Source organism: Ipomoea nil, unplaced genomic scaffold, assembly GCF_001879475.1.
Source record: "Ipomoea nil cultivar Tokyo-kokei standard unplaced genomic scaffold, Asagao_1.1 scaffold2280, whole genome shotgun sequence".
NCBI lineage: Eukaryota > Viridiplantae > Streptophyta > Magnoliopsida > Solanales > Convolvulaceae > Ipomoea > Ipomoea nil.
In genome coordinates, this window is record NW_017618708.1 from 285879 (window position 1) to 307173 (window position 21295).

At 39.5% G+C, this 21295-nt stretch overlaps 2 protein-coding genes and 1 long non-coding RNA gene across 4 annotated transcripts in view; all 3 read left to right on the forward strand.

Moving 5' to 3' along the window:
- LOC109150724 (putative disease resistance RPP13-like protein 3) overlaps positions 1-21295 on the forward strand; it is a 78759-nt gene that overhangs the window by 38995 nt on the left and 18469 nt on the right. The window contains exon 4 of the mRNA XM_019298708.1: positions 17540-17545. Coding sequence (XP_019154253.1) covers positions 17540-17545 — 6 coding nt within the window. The remainder of the gene's footprint in view (positions 1-17539; positions 17546-21295) is intronic.
- LOC109150772 lies at positions 1312-17519 on the forward strand. Its single transcript, XR_002049216.1, has 8 exons — positions 1312-1348; positions 1464-1606; positions 4147-4258; positions 4569-4709; positions 4970-5110; positions 5201-5298; positions 11136-11138; positions 17509-17519. It is a non-coding gene; the product is annotated as an uncharacterized LOC109150772 (long non-coding RNA).
- Positions 18608-20172, forward strand: LOC109150766. 2 transcript variants are annotated; one of them, XR_002049210.1, is made up of 3 exons: positions 18608-19361; positions 19540-19589; positions 19841-20172. XR_002049210.1 is itself a non-coding variant. In XM_019298755.1 (2 exons), exons 1-2 carry the CDS (start codon positions 18654-18656, stop codon positions 19865-19867), a joined length of 735 nt encoding a protein of 244 aa, XP_019154300.1. In that variant the 5' UTR covers positions 18608-18653; the 3' UTR covers positions 19868-20172. The 2 variants fall into 2 exon arrangements, 1 of the variants encoding a protein (XP_019154300.1); XM_019298755.1 differs by lacking the exon at positions 19540-19589.

Below are 21295 nucleotides of genomic sequence, written 5' to 3' on the forward strand. Positions count from 1 at the left end.
CCGCGACGCACCGCCACACGCCACAGCCACGGCCATCAAAATCGCATCTCAGATCTAAAATCTTCATCCGCCATCTGCTTCGATCGTCTCACCGCCACAACACCCACCGCCACCACGCCGTTGGCCTCATGACCTCCACCGTGACGACGATCTGCCGATGTGCACCACACCATGACAACCTCGACGCAGCCACCGCCTCCACCGCTGATCTGCCGACGCCACTGCTGCTACCACCGCCATAGCCGACGTCTCCGCCCACTAGAAATCCAAATTTTAATGTGGGTCGCGTGCTTCCAGGCTCTTGCAGATCCATATTTCTGAAACTTGGCCAAAGTTGAGAGAGAGCCTTCTGCACATACAGTTACAAAAATGGAATTTGAATTTGAACAGCCAAGGATAACAAAAGAGGATGTAAGAGATATAATCTACCGAGAGATTCTAGAATACCATCCAAAGATGTTGAAGGAGTACGTAGAGGGGGCAGAGCCAACAGGTTTCATGTACCCTAGGTATTCTTATAAAAACTTATTTGAGATGTTTACCTTTTCAACATCTTTCTGATGCATTTTTCCAGTTTTTCTTTACGTACCGAAAAAAATTAAGTGCATTATATATAGCAAATTGATAAGTTATGTATCCTCAACATCACACATCTTAATCATATGATGCTTCTAATAATTTTTTTTTCCCACTCCTGATTAACTACAGTGCGGTTGACAAATTTAAGAAACAATTTGCATATCTTGAGGAGCACTATGGAAAAGGTGGAGGAGTTGTTGCCCCACCTGAGAGACAACAAGCCTCATCACTGCCAAGGTAGATCGAGTGCTTTTGTTTACAATTCTCAGCTTTTGGAACTCCATTTTCACCGTTTTGGTCAATATAATGTTCATGCCCCTAAATAAAGATTTGGATGCAGGCCATCTGTCTTGTATTCCAAAAATTGTGGCCGGCATAATCCAGCAGACGTCACAAATGATTTCTCTAAATGTTCTATCAAAGAAGGTCGCAATTCGGGGATACCCATGACAAGAATTCCTCTAGAAGCTGTTCATGGTATATTATTATCTGCTTTACTTTCAATTGTTATAAAACAACCATATTCTAAAACTTCTTTCAATTGTTATAAATTCTTGTAAGGTGATTATATGCAATGCCACCGGTTGAGCTATCAAAGAATATAATGCTGTTCGATCTGTATATGCAATGCCACCGGTTGAGCTATCATATCAATTTTGAAATCTTATGCATGCATATATATGAGGGCCGCAGAACTGAAGTGTCAGCACGTTGATCTGATCTGATCTGCTTCACTCAATTCAAGAATTTCTTTCTACTATATATAATTGTAAGTTAGTTTCTTATTAGGTTTTAATTTCCATCTTATTCTTATCTATCTTCAATACCTTACTCCCTGATCAAGCTGTTATTGTGTTCAAATTAGTCTTCTTTCCTACTCTCAGAAGCCTTTTTCTGGTGTTGCTATTTTCTTGGATTATGAATGTTCCCCTTCATTCGATCTGCAAAAACCACACCAATGCTTCTCATGCATGCATGTGTCTTGGACTCTTGGATTCATTCTTAGCTTGGAATAGATCAGATCCAGGTTAGTAACACTATTATCACATCAAGGCTGGATGGGTTTCAAACTTTAATACTTGTGTCATTACCCTATTCTGTTTAGGCAATCTGATACGTGCTGAGGAAGTCTTATTTTATTATATTACATAGTTTAGATATTAATAAATTACTAAATAGTTATTTAGAAACTAATAAATAGTTATTTAGAAATTACTAAATACTCCGTAGTTATTTACCTTATTATTCTTAGTCTTCGAATTACTTTAGGTAGTTTAATTACTTAGAAGATTTCAGCAGATTACTTAGCTTATTTAGTCACTCTATGAGTTGTACTTTACCCTATAAAAAGGGGAACCAATTCTAATGAAAAGCAAGCAGAAGTTTAATCCAAAAAGGGTCTAAGGGAGTTTTGGGTCTCAAGCACACCCAGTGTTTTCTTCTTTTCCTTTCTTCTTCTTCATGTTTTCTTGCCCATGACGGGAGCACAAAACATTGGTTCCGTTGCCGGGAATCGAACCCGGGTCGCCTGGGTGAAAGCCAGATATCCTAACCGCTGTCCGACATTTCATTGGTTCCGTTGCCGGCGTCATGGGCGTCACTCGGTCTGAGTTTGAAGCTCTCAAAGCATCAGTGAATGAGTTGAAACTCTTAGCAAAAGAGCTATGCAGATGTCGCCTTGGAGAATTGGGTGAATTTCCCAATGACCTGAAGCAATGTATTACAAAATTCCTGAATGACCAAACACCAAAAATCAATAAGCCCACTTCCTTAGGTATTCAACAAACAGATGATGATGCTACTTCACTGGAATCATCCACAATCATTGTTGACCACCCACATGTGGAGACAGCGCCAATGCAGGCCAATGTTTCAGATGATCAGCCTCGTATCGATCCAACGGAGAAGATTGTTGATTCTACAAAAATTGAGGAGCTACAAGTGAAGTCTCAGGTGGAGGAAGCAATACCACATGATCCTGCTATTATTCAGTCACAATGTGTTGGTGATGCAGCAGGAAGCAGCTTTCATTATGCTCCACCATTCCCCATTCCACCGATGACTACCCCTCATTCAATGACATGTGATTTTCCAATGGCTTATCCAGCCCAAGCTCTTGTGCAGATCTCTTCAGTCACCCTTTCTAGTCTGATGCCTTTAAATTTCACACCTAATCTTGCTTCCCAACAATATCTAGTGTCAACTGTAGCTTTCCCGTTTGCAATTCTTTTGGTGAGGCCATTTGATCGTGGGAAGTGTTGGCTACGTGATGCACAAAGTTATCAAGCTTGCGGGCAAGCTTAATGTCCAGGAGGGGTGTAATGATACATGCTGAGGAAGTCTTATTTTATTATATTACATAGTTTAGATATTAATAAATTACTAAATAGTTATTTAGAAACTAATAAATAGTTATTTAGAAATTACTAAATACTCCGTAGTTATTTACCTTATTATTCTTAGTCTTCGAATTAATTTAGGTAGTTTAATTACTTAGAAGATTTCAGCAGATTACTTAGCTTATTTAGTCATTCTATGAGTTGTACTTTACCCTATAAAAAGGGGAACCAATTCTAATGAAAAGCAAGCAGAAGTTTAATCCAAAAAGGGTCTAAGGGAGTTTTGGGTCTCAAGCACACCCAGTGTTTTCTTCTTTTCCTTTCTTTTTCTTCATGTTTTCTTGCCCATGACGGGAGCACATAACACAATCAAACAATTGATATAATGGCAGTCAGTAGTGATGAAGAAGTAGAAAACGAAGCTTACTTGTTAATTAGATGCTAGGAGTAAAGATTGACAAAAAATCATTTTTTGGGTAGGGTATACAGAGATATGCCTTTACTAGTTAAAGTTTTGCAATGTGATGCATTTGCAGACAGAGTGTAAGCTAGCGAGCTGAGTGATCTTCATTACTTATCTTTGGGTAAGCTAGGTAATATATATGTGTGTTTTACTTTTACTAGTTACAACCAAAAAGGCGTTTTTCTTTAATGATGAGGATTTGATATCATGATGCATGTATTGTTCGATGGGAGAAGCATTCTTTTTTATGTCAACAATTATGGCATGGGGAGATGCATCAATCTCCCCTCTCCAAACTTGGTATATATATATATATATATATATATATATATATACTCTCATATTTTCTTGATGTGTATGAGGGTTTCCTTTTCTTGCTGAAAAACACAAGTCTTTTTTTTCTTTTCCTTTTTTACACTGTAGGCTTTTCTTGACTTGTTCATTCTATTTCAGTGAACGACCAACTGCAAATTTGATGATCCTTCCTTAATTAGTTAATCTAAACATATAGTAGTTTGGTTTTAAATTCTATTTTGTCGTCTGCATCTATTTTTCGAATTCTAGGACTTGGATTTCTTGTGCTACCCTGTAACTTTGGATTATGCATGCCCTCCTGGTTCACTTAAAGCCAAATTTCAAATATATGCCCTTCTGCAATTTCATTGTTTATATTGCAATACATCTATCTTGAACTATGTAATGGCCTAATAGGTGAATTTCAATAATTCACATTTTTATTCTGTTTTTGATATGTGATCCTACCAGGAATTCAGTTATGGAGATCAGACAACACCAGGCAGTCCAGATGAGATGATATGTTTCTCAAGGATTTATATTAAACCCCTGCTTAACACCTTATGCCAAAACAAAGTCCAAGGTAATCTTTTTTCATAATCCACATTCTCACTAGAGTCTAGAGTAAGCAATTCTTTGAATTGAAACAATGTTGGAGTAAATATGTACGTTTGTCCTATTGTGCATATACTCCCACAAATTAAAAATTTATTAAAGCCTTAAAGTATCGTTTTTGGTGCACTCTTTATAATAAGTTATTGTAAACTTTTTAAGTCTTCTAGGCTCTGTCGTTCAGCATTTTATGTCAGATTGGAGTCCCCTCCAATATCCAGATTGAACGTTATCCAGCGTTTTTTGTGTAAGTTCCATTAACTGGATGATAATTGATCCAGGCATCCAGCAGACATCTCTTTGTAGAACCTGGTTCAATTTGTTGAGGTGTCTCATGACTCTCATCACTTGTAACCTTTAGAGGTGGTGCCACACCTGGACTGCTGACTGACAAGGACCTCAAAAGGATTAAGCAGGAGATGGTGAGTGAACTTAGTTCCTAATTACTTTCTATTTTTGACTTTGTTAATTGACAAATGTGGTAGATGAGTACATGTAAGAAAAATTTCTTGGGCTATGGTTTCTACATGTAAGAAGAATTTATATGAATTAGTTGAGCTCTGAATAAACAGCTAAAATCATCATCTGCACCTTTTATCTTTGATAAAATCAAATTATGAGTCATATGTGTTAAGCATTTGTCTCTATCTCCCTGAGTCATATCTGAATTTGGAATGAACAGACCCTAACAGGAAGGAGCTGCTAAGATGGGGGAACCGATTGAACATTGTAGAAGGAATTGCTCAGGGGTTACTCTATCTACACAAATATTTGAGGTTGACGGTTATCCATAGAGATTTAAAAAGCGGCAACATCTTATTGGGTGAGTAAGAAACTGTCGAACCAGTTCTTTCATTATTTTAATGCTATGTGCTTGTATATTATGGTTTTGACTTGTGAATGTTGGCTGTAGGTAAGTAGGAAGATAGACTTGGTTTATGGTGGTGGAAGTATAAGTTTGATGGGTTTGATTTCCAAAAGAGTCTATGATAGAGGATGTCATGTTCTTGGGTAACTATCTATCTAACACCTTTTTGGAATTTTTACTCTTTTGATTGTGCAGTGTTGGTAGCTATCTATCTCTGATTTATTCTAGAATTGTCATCATTGCAGTTTTTGTGGTTTATTGGCATTCAATTTTTTTTGAAAAGTGAATGAAGATCATTTTGAGGTTGCAGGTAAATTGAACTAATCCTTTTGAAATCTATAATTCTCAACATACTTTATTTGAAAACTTGTAGCTGCAAACTATAAGAGTGACATAGGGAGTTTGGGCATGGTGATCCTTGAGTGTGCCATTGGACGTTTCCCTTACATACAGTCCAAAAACCATCAAAAATGATTCAAGTGTTTTGGCATAGGAATATTCATTAAAATGAGTCTATTTTATTCCAAAGAATTTAGAAACCTATTTTTATCCTAACTCGATCCAACTTTTGACCCAAAATTGTAACCCGAGATTTTAATCGCGAAGTGATCAAATTGGCCCTCACTAAGCCAAAATTCACACATGCCCTTCCCTAAGGTTTGGTGCCCTACAATTTAAACACCCTTAGAGCAGATATGCTATTCATTCTCTTTTCACTTCAGTAGCCAACATCTTCAAGACTCTCTCTCTCGTGTATCTCCCCTCCATCATCATCTTCTTCATTCCTTCAACAGAGATTAAGCTAGCCTAGAGATCCCAATATTTAAGTAAGTTTTTCCTCTTCTCTTCTTTTCTTCTCCTCCATTCTTCCTTCATTATATTTTCCTAAGATGTGAATATATGTTTGTTTGTGTTTTTGTGGTGGCATGCTTGAGAAATGGAGATGGTGGAAGAAGATAAAGCTTAGGGGATGAGCTTAGGATGGATTTGGCTAGATCAAGGTATAAACCATGGATTCCCAAATCTATTATTTTATCTCTATGTTGTTAGATTTCTTGAGATTTGATGCTTAGAAATGATTGAGAGTGCATAATAATATGTTTATTGTGTGTTGATGATGTGGCCACAAGCCTAGCCTTGTGCCTTTGAATGTCCTCATCAGCTCTTAACTTAGTTTTGTATACCCATTTGCAGCCTATGGGTTCTTTGTTGGGTGGGAGATCAGTGAGCACCCAAGTATTGTTATCTTGCAAAGAAGTGATTTCAGCTTCCATGGCCTTTTTCCAACATTTTGCTTTGATGGCCTCATTGTAAGACCTTGGTTCTTTTGCCTGCACAACATTAGTGACAAAAGCTTTATATCATTGTGATAGATTGGCATAAGATAAGTCCTTGGAGATATCATGATGGTAGGTTCTGTTGACAGCCACATTTTGACATGTGTAGCCACTTAGATAGGCTGGTGTAGCCTTTACCCTGGTTGATATCCTTGGTTGGGGTACAGATGGTGGATCTGTATCTCTGGACTCATCAATCTGATTTGGCCTTCCTGGTTGAACCCCAGGTGAGTTCTGGTTGGCAGTATTTGGTTGCTGACATATAGAGTCTTCAGGTGAGAACTCTTTAGTATCTAGGTGAAGTGTCCTTTCAGAAGGCAAGACCAATTCAGCAGGCTGGATATCTTTTGAATTTTGATAGGGGAATGTGTTCTTATAAAAATGGACATCTCTGGATAGAAAAATCTCATTTGTTTGTATATCAAATAACTTGTACCCTTTTACCCCATTTGCAAAGCCCAAAAAATGCACTTCCTAGCTCTTGGTGCAAATTTGCTTCTCTGACAGCTAGGAATAAGAGCAAAGGTTAGACAACCAAAAACTCTAAGATGTTGGTATTGTGGCACTTTGTTTAATAACAGTTGATATGGGATTTTGTTGTCTATGGCTGCTGAAGGAAGCCTATGGATTATGTACACTGCATGGAGTATGCAATCTCTACTGACAAGATATGACCATGTTTCCTCTCAACAACACTGTTTTGTTGAGGGGTATATACACATGATCTCTGGTGGAGAATGCCTTTATGTTGGTAAAACTCTTCCATAATGAATTCTCTTCTATTGTCAGATCTTGCACATTTGATATGCTTCCCAAATTGTGTGTTAATCAACTCACAAAAAGACTGCATAATCTGCTTAACCTCACCTTTTCTTCTTAAGAGATAAACCCAAGTGGCCCTACAATGATCATCTACTAATGTTAGAAAATATTGATGGCCATAGACAGTAGGGATGTGATATGGCCCCCAAATATCAGCATGTATAAGATCAAAACAATCATTTGAAGCAGAATAACTATGCTGAAAAGGTAATCTTCTTTGTTTTGCAAAATGACAACAATCACAAGTAGTAGGTTTGTCATTACAAATTTTATTGTCTATAGTATGAAGGAACCTAATTTTCCATTCAGAAGCATGTCCCAATCTGGCATGCCAAGAACTGCATACATTGGCAGCAACTTTACAGTGCATAAAAGCAGGAAAAGTAAGCTGGTTGAGACCTTTCCTGAGCTCAGCCATTCCAATCATCCTCCCATGATGTTGATCCTGTATAATGCATTGATTAGATTGGAATAATATGCTGCAATGTGATCCTTTTATCAATTCACCCAAGGATATCATATTGTAGTGAAAAATGGGAACACATAACACATTCTGTAAGATTAGCTCAACAGACAGTTGGACACTCCCAATGTGGGATACTTGGGCATTATGTCCATTAGGTAGATCAACATATATGCCCTGAACTGTTCTTGAATTTTGTAAAAGATGCATTCTACAGACAATATGATGAGTAACTCCATTATCAAGAATCCATAGAGTCTCAGTATTTGTCAATTTATGACTAGAAGTGGCAGATTTACCTTCTAGTGAGTTGTTTGCAATGAAATTGGGTGCTATGGCATTGACATGATGGGAAATACTGAGAGGAAAACTGCTGGCCTTTTCAAGTTGCATGAACTCCAAGAATCTCCTATAGTCCTCTTGATCAATTGGAGGATTGCCCTCAAAATTTCCAGCTTCTTGCAAGGATGATGTCTGAACCTGATTTGGTGACCCCATCCCTTTACTTCTTGGCTTCCAACCGGGGGGGTAGCCATGCTTTTTATAGCGCTTTTCAATAGTATGACCTGTATATCCACCGAAGTTACATCCAGGTTTTTGTTTCTAGGTGGGAAAAGACTTTTTATTGCCATCAGTCTTGGTGAAAAAAGCAGTTGCACCTGTTATACTATCCCCCAGAGAGTTTGAACCAATAGTGACTTGCCTTTCTTGTTGTGAAACCATAGAAAAGGTGTTACACACTGAAATTTAGTACGCAACTGAAGAAACCTTTCGAGCAGGCTTCTAACTCCAATCTGTATTCGAGTTACGGTAACTCCAAAAGTAAAATAATATAACAAAAGAAAATTAAGAACTCTTCAATATAAAAGACTAGAATAACAATATATTTCTCTCCTTCTTCCATCTTCATATACAATGGTCTATTTATACTAATTTACTAATACATATAATAATTAACCTACTAAAATTATACTAACTATACAAGGTAATGATATATTGTGATTTACATAATTTCCCTATACTAATTTAGGCACAATATTAACTCACACACTAATTGAGTTGTACGATCCTAATTATCATACTAATTCTAGAAATATAATTAATTCTTCCTAATTAAGCTCCATAATTACAATGAATGGCGTATCACTCTCCACCCCTTCAAAAAACACCTTGTCCTCAAGGTGTATGTATGGAAATGAGCATATTCATGCCTTGATGATACTGTTTGATTGATTTGCCAAACATGAACATCATAGACTACATGTTCACTGGATTGCCCTGTAACAGAATTCCTGCTTGTTGGTGTTATGACTTGGACCAATTTGGGAATCATTTCTACTGCAACGTGGATGAGACTTTCCTCCAAAGACACTATTGATGTGAAAATTGATTCTTGAAACAATTGGGGGGATTTGATATACCCGATTGTAGTTGTTGCTTTAGCTTGAATTGGTGCTTCAATTTGAGTTGAATCCCTGCTATTTGATGCATGATCTACCTCCTCATGAGTAAAATTCTTAATTTCTTCCTCATTGAATTGATTAGTATAGTCCTCACCAGCAATTGCACTAGAACTCATATCAACCACATTATCACCAAACTCTTTTTCGATCATTAATTCCGCATCAATTTCCACCTGATGAGTGGGAGGTTGATGATGATCTACTTCCACACAGGTAGCCAATATTAAATTTGCATCAGGAAATTCTATATTCATAGTGCAATACCCTTCATAAATGTTGTGGCCATGGAATGCTTGTTTGGCAACGATTGAATCCACAATGGAATCAAACAATACCAAAGCTTGGAATAAGGTGTGATCCTCATCCTTTAAAATATGAATATATTGTATGGATCCTTTCGTAGAAAAGATCTCATACAATACAACATCATCGATAGGATACCATACTTGGTGTACAGAAACTAGTAAGCACCGGTGAGTAATATTTTTCATAAAAAATAATTCCTTTTTTTGTATTTTTTTATTTTCCCTCGTTTTTTTTTTTTACTTTTTTCCTTTATGTCGTTTGTTTGTTTTTTTTTTTCAAATTTTTTTCTCTTTTTTTTTTTAAAAAAAAATTCCAAGGGATGCAAGAAAACAAAAAAATAATAATAAATAAATAAAAGATAGGAGATACTCTCACCAATGGGCTCAATGAAAGCACCAATGTTACGCACTGAAATTTAGTACGCAACTGAAGAAACCTTTCGAGCAGGCTTCTAACTCCAATCCGTATTCGAGTTACGGTAACTCCAAAAGTAAAACAATATAACAAAAGAAAATGAAGAACTCTTCAATATAAAAGACTAGAATAACAATACATTTCTCTCCTTCTTCCATCTACATATACAATGGTCTATTTATACTAATTTACTAATACATATAATAATTAACCTACTAAAATTATACTAACTATACAAGGTAATGATATATTGTGATTTACATAATTTCCCTATACTAACTTAGGCACAATATTAACTCACACACTAATTAAGTTGTATCATCCTAATTATCATACTAATTCTAGAAATATAAGTAATTCTTCGTAATTAAGCTCCATAATTACAATGAATGGCGTATCAGAAGGCTTTTCCAACATCAGGGAGTGGCCTCATCAACATGATCTGGTGTTTGGTATTAGTGTAGTTCTCATTGAGGCCAATGAGAAAGGCTGACAACATATCATTCTCTAGGTGATTTCTAACCTTCTTAGACAAGTCACTTCCACATTTACAACTTTGTGAACATTCACAAGCAGGAACAGGCCTTAATACAAGTAATTCATCCGATAAAAGCTTTAATTGAGTGAAGTATTCATTTACCGTAGATGTGCCTTGTCTTGTCTGATAAATTTCTGCTTGAATTTCAGAGATACGGAACACATCCTGCTGGCTGAAACGTTTTCTCATATCATTCCATACGCCTTCAGCTGTGTTGATCCATAATACGCTTCTACCAACAGTAGGTGAGAGGGCTCTGAGGATCCATAATAGGATCATAGTGTTGCATTGATCCCAAAAAATATACTTAGGATCAGATCTGCTAGGGATCACCATCGTCCCGTCCACTAGAACCATTTTGTTTTTGGATCTGAGCGCCATTTCCATGGCTCTTGCCCATGGGTGGTAGTTTGATCTTCCTTCCAACTGGACAGTCACTAATTGCAGCGATGGACTCTCATTTGGATGAAGGTAAAGAGGATCAGTTCGATCCTTAGGATCAAAGCCAACAGCTACTGGAACTGGAACCGGAGTAGGTGCCGGAATTGAAGTCGGAATCGCATTCGAAGTTCCAGCCTGATTGTTGCCTTGAAAAGTTGGATTTGTAGCCATTGATGGACGAATTGTGTTTATAGAGGGTGTACGCCAAGCCATAGTGGCTCTGATACCATATTGGGAAACTGAGAGGAGAGTTTCCAAAGGAACGAAGAGAGAAAAGAAAACTGTATATTTCTGTATCAACTGGTTTACACACATACAAAGCTATATATGCTAACTGGAAAGAAGCGGGAAGAAGGAAGCTATAAAGCTAAGCTAACATAAATCAGTTACAAGAGGTAGTTGTATGGATATTTATAGAGGAGGCTGTTGACTTGACTTGTGTATCTGTTGACAACGCCTATATAAAGTTGTTGTAGAGCAGCAGAATTTTATAACTTAATCACCTACGGTTTCAGCTCTCAAAATCTCTGCTTCTACTCCTTTCTTGCCTCCTGTTGTTCTTGCTTTGCTCTAGTTCGTCGGGTTCTTTTTTTTGGTTGCTCAAACATTGAACCACAGTACGTTTTATCCTGAAAATTAAAAACCTAGGATACAATGCTCATAGAACTTTTGGGAGGTAACAAATAAGGTTTTAAGAAAAAGTGATTCGTTCGACTTGTATTAACCCCTTCCCACGAAATCCTATCATCCTCCTCAGAAATTCCCAAAAAATAATAATAATTTTTCGTACGATTATTATTGGTTTTCTCAACCATTATTTGCAACAATGCATATCATAGCATAGTATAATACTTGTTGTAGGTTGCTGTGGTTATTTTGTTGGAATAAAGAAATTTACGCAGTGTGTTGCACCATGTACCATTATGGTGAGCTGAAATGGTTTCTGCTTCTCGGAACTTTTTTTTTTTTTAACTATAAATCAAATGAAGTTGTATGTTTGGAAATATTTTTTAAAAATAGTATTTTTATTTTTAAAATTCAGCCAAACACTAACAAATGAAAATATTTTTCAAAAAATTAATTATTATTTTCTAAAAATTATTTTTCCTATTTCCAAACTCAGCCTAATTCACTTGTATTCATGAACTTGATCCACAATTCCTACTTAATTTTTTTAAAGCAAATTTTTGAAACATTAACCTGATTAGCTTTTTCTATTTTGGATCAAGCTGGAGCTGGCTTCAATGCACATAAAATAGAGAGGGCAAAAAAGAAGAAGACATATTTGAGTTGTAAGATTCCCACTTAATATTAAACAATTTCGTCTCTTGTTGTCATTATCTTCCTCTAATATTTAGTTTCATATTTCTGGCAATTAGAGTTACAAGTTGTAGAAAGCCACATAAATTTTAATATGAAGTACGTACTAAATTAAAAGTCAATATAATGCTGTCATTTTGCAATTAAAAATATAATGCTTCGGCCTTGTGTTGCCTTAACATGAGGAGCTGAGAGATGGAAATTGAATTATATTAATTAGCCACTACCCTCTGATCTGCTGCCAGAAGGAAATTGCCCCAACAATGCTTTTTTTTCTTTTTGGTAATGAAACAAAATTATGTATTAAGTTAATCAATGTCAACTATGCATATGATGGGCATAATATATATAATAATGAGGTATTATATTTTAGCCTCACTGTACTTGTTCCAAATCATACATACAAAATTTGATCCCTCTTCTTATATTATTAAATTGCACCTATGACCTATGACCTACCTGAATTCTCAACATACATGGGCATTTGATACCAACAGATATGTTAGCCGTCCAACAACAAAATCCTTAGCAACAATAAGCAAGGAGGAAGAAGAAGAAGTGCCACCACCATCATCCTCAGCCGCCGCCATATGTGGAGATAAAAGCTTAGCTTAGCTATCTGGTTGTGGTGATAGGGTGAAGACAGACTACTGGGATTTCTTAATGCTGCTTTAATTTAGGTATTCTTCTTCTTCTTCTTCCTCTACTTATTTAATTATATGAAGAACTACAAACTTCAATTAGCAAACAATCATACTCTTATGGCAATTCAATTCTAATTGGAACAATTTATCAAACACATAACCCACAAAGTTGATCTTCTTCCAATCCCCTTTTTTCAAAGTGAGATCGAAATTGTGAGTATGTAGTATGTCTAATTGTGTGTCCTATTCTTATAGCTACACACAATTCCAAATATTCTCAATCATAATTGAACTCTAAATGATACAAGAGATAAAATTATAGCTAATTCAATACATACTTTTTTTATGCAATTGAAATCATAGAAGCATCTATAATAAGAGCAAGTTTAATCCAAATCTCAGAGAAAATATTAATCCAAATCTCAGAGAAAATATTAACGGAATAAAAAATGACTAATTTCTAACGTTGAATTAAACACTAAGAAATGTAAATATTCTTTTTAAAAATTAATTTTTTTTAAGCATTATTTTCCTATTTCCAAGCTCACCCTTATTCACTTGTATATTCATGAACATGATCTACAAATCCTGCAATCCCTACTTAATTTATATTAAAGCCAATTTTTGAAACATTAACCTAATTTTGGATCTAGCTGGAGGTACCGTCGATAAACACAAAACAGCGAAAAAAAAACAGATAGATTTGAGCTGTAAAATTCTCACTTAACATTACAGAATTTCTTCTCATGTTGTCATTATTGTCCTCTAATATTTAATTTCATATTACACGCAATTAGTGTTTCAAGTTGTAGAAAGCCACATAAATTTTATTATAAAGTGCTAACCGTCAATATAATGCTGCCATTTTGCAATTAAAAATATAATGCTTTGGTCTTGCAATTATTTCACTTAGAGCCATTATGCAATTGCCAATTGAAAGACTTTTGGACTGGTTCTTTGAAGTATAATACTATTTTAATTTCAATTTCTATTTATTATAAAACACAAAGACTCATCCTACTTAAACTCATTACTATAATTAAATAGGGAAAATCAATAATTTGGTCCTTCAATTGTTTGCAAACTGCCAATGTAGTCCCTCAATTCCATATTACTTAATTTGGTCCTTGAAATTAATTATTTTTGGTCAAAAAAGTCCTTTCGGTCGTGATCTGTCGTTCAGCCGGTGAGGACTCCTATTTAGCATGGACATTTTGGTCTTTTCATTTGTTCAGCCCTCTTCTTACCAAGCCATTGACTCCAAAGTGTCGCCATTGACTTCATCTTTCCTGAGAAAGCGTAGCCAAACTGTGGAGTCCCAAATCGACAAAAATTCCTATCGCTGTGGAGTCCAAATTCGGCAAAAATTGAAGGCTGATGGATTTAATTCACCCGGGGGGTCCCGAATTATTAAACCCGGATAAGAATGTGTACGAAATAAATGATATAACGCAGAGATGTCGTAAGGTCGCAGGGACCGTATATTGTATTAATTATCACTAATAAGCTATTACAAGACTTGATTAGGACAATAATGCTAGAAGATAGTAATTCAAGAATATGTTGTGTCCCTGTGTTAGGACAAGATGAAGGCTTTTTATATCAGCTCAAACCCCCAACCGCACCCCTAAAACCGGGGGTGGTTAGATCGGCCCGCTTTGACCGCGTCCCCTTCGGGACCGGGTCCAAAGCGGGTCGACTCGGCATGGCCGAGCTGGGCACGTGCCGAGCTTGGCCTAGCCGAGTCCACCATGGACCGGCTCGGCAGTGGCCGAGTCCATGGTGACGAGCTCGGGTGTACCGAGCTCGTCCGTGGCCGGGCTCGGCCCACGGCCGAAATGCTTTGGGCCGACTCGGCCACGGCCCAAGGGACTGGGCCGAGACGTCTCGGGTCTGTCTCTCCGGGTCGGTTCGTTCCGGGTCCAATATATCCATCACGAGTCCCCCACTCTCTTCGTTGTGATAAGTCGACAACGATAAAGAGTAGACACATTGCGAGCCGACTCCCACGCGATTGACCCGAGTTGATAATTAGCCGACCTTCTGTGACCGAGCTCACCATGACTGAGGCACCTTGGGCCGAGCACGGGGCCCAACCACTATGCCCCGGGTCTATTTCATACTTCCTTGTTCCGCTTTCCCGGGTCGGTTTGCTCCAATCATAATATATCCATCATGAGCGAGACTTCTTCTCTTCCGCAAGAACACTAACAAGTCTTGGACTCCCTGGCATCGTGTATGAGACTTTGATTTCTGAGTTCACTTTTGGGCGAGCTCATGAGGTAGTCGTCCTCCTCTTGGGTGAGCTCATGTGGTAGCCCCTCTTGGGCCGAGGTGCCTTGTGTCGAGGCGTCTTGGGCCGAGGTTCGTTAATGAAGGAAAGTAAACACGAGTCGCACTCCATGGGTCCGAGGCCCACACGGCCGACCCCAACATGGCCGACCCCAACGTGGCCGATCCCAACGTGGCCGACCCCAACCTCAAGGATTAGACTTGATAGTGGCTTGATTAACGTCATCCCTTCTTTATCATATGGGTTCCGTCTTCCGCTCCACCACTTTGTACTTTTCCTAACGTGCCTTTCCCCCCGGAGGTAGACACATTTGTGTCTCTCCTCCGGGAGGTGGGCACATTTTATGTCTCCCCTCCGCGAGGTGGGCACATTTTATGACTCCCCTCTGGGAGGTGGGCATTTTTTATGTCTCCCCTCCGGGAGGTAGGCATATCTTATGGCCCCCTCTGGAAGGTGTGTCTTTTTGTACCTTGCTTCGATAAACATGCTTCCCCTCCCGGAGGTGGGCACATTTTATGTCTCCCCTCCGGGAGGTACTTCCTTTTGTCTTTGTTTCGTTAAACATGTTCCCCCTCCCGGAGGTGGGCACGTTTTATGTTTCCCCTCTAGGAGGTGGGCACATTGTGTTGACTTGGCGTTTTGAATGGACAATCAGCTCTCCCTTATTGATTCATTTTTTTAGCACACTGCCTTATGTTAACCGCTTGAGCCTAGCCCCCCTGAACTAAGCCGCCGGGCACCTCCGCCGAGGTTGGTACGCGAGGTTGGACCTCGTGCCCCCTTAGGGTACGTTAGCCGCTTGAGCCTAGTCCTACTGGACTAAACCACCGGGCTCTTCCGTCGGGGTTGGTACGCGAGGTCGGACCTCGTGCCCCTTAGGGTGCATTAGCCGCATGAGCTAGTCCTGCCGGACTAAGTCATCGGACTCTCCTGTCAGGGTTGGTACGCGAGGTCGGACCTCGTGCCCCCTAAGGGTGCGCAAGCCGCTTGGGCCGAGTCCTGCCGGACTAAGCCACCTAACTCTTCCGTCGGGGTTGGTACGCGAGGTCGGACCTCGTGCCCCCTTAGGGTACGCTACCCGCATGAGCCAAGTCCTGCAGACTAAGCCATCGGACTCTCCCGTCGGGGTTGGTACGCGAGGTCGGACCTCGTGCCCCCTTAGGGTGCGCAAGCCGCTTGGGTCGAGTCCTGCCGGACTAAGCTACCGAGCTCTTCCGTCGGGGTTGGTACGCGAGGTTGGACCTCGTGCCCCCTTAGGGTACGCTACCCACATGCGCCAAGTCCTGCCGGACTAAGCCATCAGGCTCTCCCGTCGGGGTTGGTACGCGAGGTCGGACCTCGTGCCCCCTTAGGGTACGCTTGGGGAGGTCGGATGAGTACTCGATTCTTACAACACCGTTGGAGGGGACGTTCCACCTCTTAAAACGTTGTAGGATGCATGAGACGTCCCACCTCTTGGAAGATCATTGGAGAGGATGGATCACCTCTTGCCACATCTTTGGAGGGGACGCTCCACCTCTTAAAACATCGTTGGAGGAGACATTCCCCCTCTTGAAACATCATTGGAGAGGACGGACGACCTCTTGAAACATCATTAGAGAGGATAGATCACCTCTTGCAACATCTTTGGGGGGAATGCTCCACCTCTTAAAACATCATTACAGGGGACGGACCCCCCGGTGGACCGGGCAGGTCCCTTTGTTGGCTTCCTCTATGACTGACAGCTAATGTAGCAAGGTGTCATTGGAAGACTTCTTGTAGTGTATATCACGGGGGACTATGTAGGTTCTCCCCACCGGCTTGGCTTCGACCTTGCACTACTACAGAAAACGGTTTTAACGTCGGTTAAAATACCCCATTTAACGTCGATTATCTTTCGACGTCGACTTTAGAGACGTCGTAAGTAAATGATACGACGTCGGTTAAACAACCGACGTCGTATGTAACATACGGCGTCGGGGACATGATTCCTCCGCTTGTAGCGCGTTAGGGGTTGGCCTTGGGCCCAACCTATCTCGGGCCGACACGCGCATGCCCAGCCTCTTAAAGGCAGGCCTAACATGGGTCGACCTCCCTCTATCACCCTCTCGATGGTGATTTTGGCGGATGTCAGCCCCTCCCCGCGTGTCCAATGGTTGGGGTGAGTGGACATCCTCTTCGATTTGAGTGTTGAGTGCCCGGGGTAGCCGGGTGCTTGTACCGGTGCGCCCCTTGAGGGAGGTGGAGGCGAGGTTGGCATCCTTTGTGTGGCCTCCAGATCGTCGTGCGCACCTCCTTGGGGACCCTCTGTGAGGTGAGCCAAAGTCGTAGAGGATTGCTAAAGAGTAACCGCCCCCTCCTGTAGCGAGGCGAGATTTGGAGGAGGGGCGATGGAAGCTGGCACCCCATCGCTGCGATGGTTGGTGAGGTGATCTCTCAAGTCCCCGACCTAGTGGAGGCAGCCTGTTGGAGGCAGGGGGCTCCGTTGGGGCCGTTCTCGGTTGCGGCGAGCTGGGTGCCACGGAAACCGTTGGTGTGGTCGAGAGTTGGATCTCGACCTTATCATGGTAGCTGGTCGCGGTGGACTACTAAATATAGAACACGCTTGAGCTGGTACATCAGCTCTCAACAAGAGCACCAATGATGGATTTAATTCACCTGGGGGGGGGGGGGCCGAATTATTAAACCCGGATAAGAATGTGTACGAAATAAATGATATAACGCAGAGATGTCGTAAGGTCACAGGGACCGTATATTGTATTAATTATCACTAATAAGCTATTACAATACTTGATTAGGACAATAATGCTAGAAGATAGTAGTTCAAGAATAAGTTGTGTCCCTGTTTAGGACAACATGTAGGCTTTTTATATAAGCTCAAACCCCAATCGCACCCCTAAAACCGAGGGTACGGTGGTTAGATCGGCCCGCTTTGACCGCGTCCCCTTCGGGGCCGGGTCCAAAGCGGGTCGACTCGGCATGGCCGAGCTGGGCACGTGCCGAGCTTGGCCTAGCCGAGTCCACCATGGACCAGCTCGGCAGTGGCCGAGTCCATGGTGACGAGCTCGGGTACCGAGCACGTCCGTGGCCGGGCTCGGCCCACGGCCGAGATGCTTTGGGCAGACTCGGCCACGGCCCAAGGGACTGGGCCGAGACGTCTCAGGTCCGTCTCTCCGGGTCGGTTCGTTCCGGGTCCAATATATCCATCAAAGGCATTGAAGAATCCAAGGAGCAACACCATGACAAGTCGGAGTTGACTCGAGTGGAGGTCAAGCTACTACGACTTACGAGCTACTTCATCAGACATGCAATGGAGGTCATGTTGAGTGTTAACGTTGCTCTCATTTCTATCATTCTCACGTTTCCTTGGCTCTTTTGCCGCTACCGGCCCTACTTTGAGCATTGGAATATGCAAAGTTTTGTTATCCGTGGATGTAGTGTTATATTGGATTCCTCTAATGCATCTGCAATTTGGAAAATGCCACTCTTAAAGAATTTTTATGTTGACGGATTTCATTTTACATTAGAGACTTCGGAGGTTGTTCATAGAAACATAGAGACTATATCTTGGTTGCGTCCGTGGTGTTGTAGATATGATCTTTTTACAAGGATTCCAAATTTAAAAAGAATAGGGATTCAAGGTCAAATGTATTTTGAAAATGAAAATTCAGATGGTTTCTATAATTTTGTGCACTTGGAGCAGCTTGAGAAACTAAGCATCAAAAGGTGGGATCTCAAACTTCAGTATAGTGGTATCCCATGGAAAACTAGTTTTCTACCCAATCTTAAGAAGCTCAAATTCTTTGAGACTAGGTTACCATGGAGTGATATGAGGCTTATTGGTATGTTGCCGAATCTAAAAGATCTAAAATTGATACATGCTTGTGAAGGCAGAGAGTGGAAGCCATGTTTGGGAGGGTTCTGTCAATTGAAAAGGTTGGTAATTAAAAGTTGGACTTGGAAATATTGGAATGCTGTGGGTGATCATTTCCCTGTGCTTCAACATTTAGAGTTAAGTTGCAGTTCTTTGCGAGAGATCCCTATTGCGTTTGCCAATATTACCACACTTGAATTGATTCAATTAAAATACTGCTGGGATTTCGTTTTGACTTCTGTGAAGCTTATTCAAGATGAGCAGCGAAGCTATGGAAATGAAGCCCTCCTTGTTCGTTCTAAATATATTCGGGTCTCTTTCTAACCCTCCATTATATCTCTGTTTCATAGTTCATGCTATTTAAATTCTTTGCCCAGGGTAGCAATTCCTGCAATAAATAATTATGTGCATGCTTTATCTCATTGTTCTGTATCTCATTTTTTTTTTGTACCTATATAAATGCGTTAATAACTTAATTTATTGTTTCCAGCATCTATGACGATAGTACACTTCTCAAATTAAAGGAAGGATGTGACGAGGGTAGGTACTTAAATAAGTCTGTTATATGTATTTCCGTACACCTATATATATATATATATATATATATATATATATATATATATATATATATATGTTTATTTTGTTTTGTTTCTTCTCAAAGAAAAATCATGCTTAGTTGTTTTCATTTTTTAGCTATTTCAGTATTGTTTATATGCTTTTATTCTTAATCTTTCATCAGGCATTTGCATTTCGTTTCTCCTTAACATCTACTCCGTAATTCTTAAACACAGACAACTACAAAGATTGTGTGGCGATGAATTGAAAAGTTAGGAGGCACAAAGCTAAGCAGAGATGATGATGATGGAATAAGGATGTTATGTAGGTGTTGTTGAGTGATGATGGATATGATGTTGTGGTAGCATAGCAGGAGATGTAATATATGAATGGAAAATTTTATATGTAGTCCCATTTTCTATTCCAATCTTTTACTCTCAAGGATGGATGTGCGTGAATAGGAGGAAGACAGTGAGTAATATGCTGAATAAATAATTTCACCAGGACTATGTGGTCTAATGGTACCCGGGTTGAACTTCTATTTGGAAGGTTGTAAATCCAAGCCTTAATGGGGGCGTTATTAGCTCTTTGTGTTTCAGTAGATTCAAAAAAAAAAGATTTGGGGGCGTAATCAAAAAAAAAGATTTCACCATTCTGTTTCTCTTTAACATCTTATTCGATATCATCTTAAACACAGATAAATGAGGTGCTTCTGTAGCTGTTTTGGTGATCTGAAATGTTTTGTTTTTTTGGGTTGAAGTTGCTGATTGGAGCTTTGGCTTGGAATATAATGAATCTGCTTGTGCTTTTGTACTTCAATCGTTATGCTATGGACCGACCTGTGTCCAGCATGCATGCTGGACACGGGTAATAGTGCTTCAATCATTATCTCCTTTTTTTTTCTTTTTTTTTTTTTAATTACAGACCACTTCGTTATAGGAGTATATGTTCATAATTTTATTACTATATGTTAATAATTGTACATTCATAACTCCATAACTGTACATTCATAACTCCATAATTGTACATTCATAATTTTCGAAGCTCTATGTTCACAATTTTAGAGCTCTATGTTCATAATTTTATCACTATATGTTCATAATTGTAAGTTCATAATGTAATAGCTCTTTGTTCATAATTCGATCAATAACTGTACATTCATAATTCCATAACTGTAGATTCATAATCTCATAACTGTAGATTCATAATCTCATAACTGTAGATTCATAACTCCATAACTGTACATTCATAACTCCATAACTGTACATTCATAATCTTCGAAGCTCTATATTCACAATTTTAAAGCTCCATGGTCATAATTTTATCACTATATGTTCATAATTGTAAGTTCATAATGTTAGAGCTCTGTGTTCATAATTTCATAATTGCATAACTGTACATTCATAACGGCATAATTGTACATTCATAACGGCATAACTGTACATTCATAATAAAAAATAAAAAAAAAAAAATAATAACGCCGTTAACGGCAAAACACGCGCGAATTTTTTCTTTTTTTAACTAAATGACGGGTTTTTTTTTTTAAACGACGTCGTTTTAGGCCCGTGTCCACAATTCATTGTGGACACAGGTCCAGGGCATAATTTGCCTTTGTACTTGCTGTGGGCTTATTGTTGTGGATATATTATTTTGGCTCAATACTCTGTTTAGTCTGTTACATGATATACCAA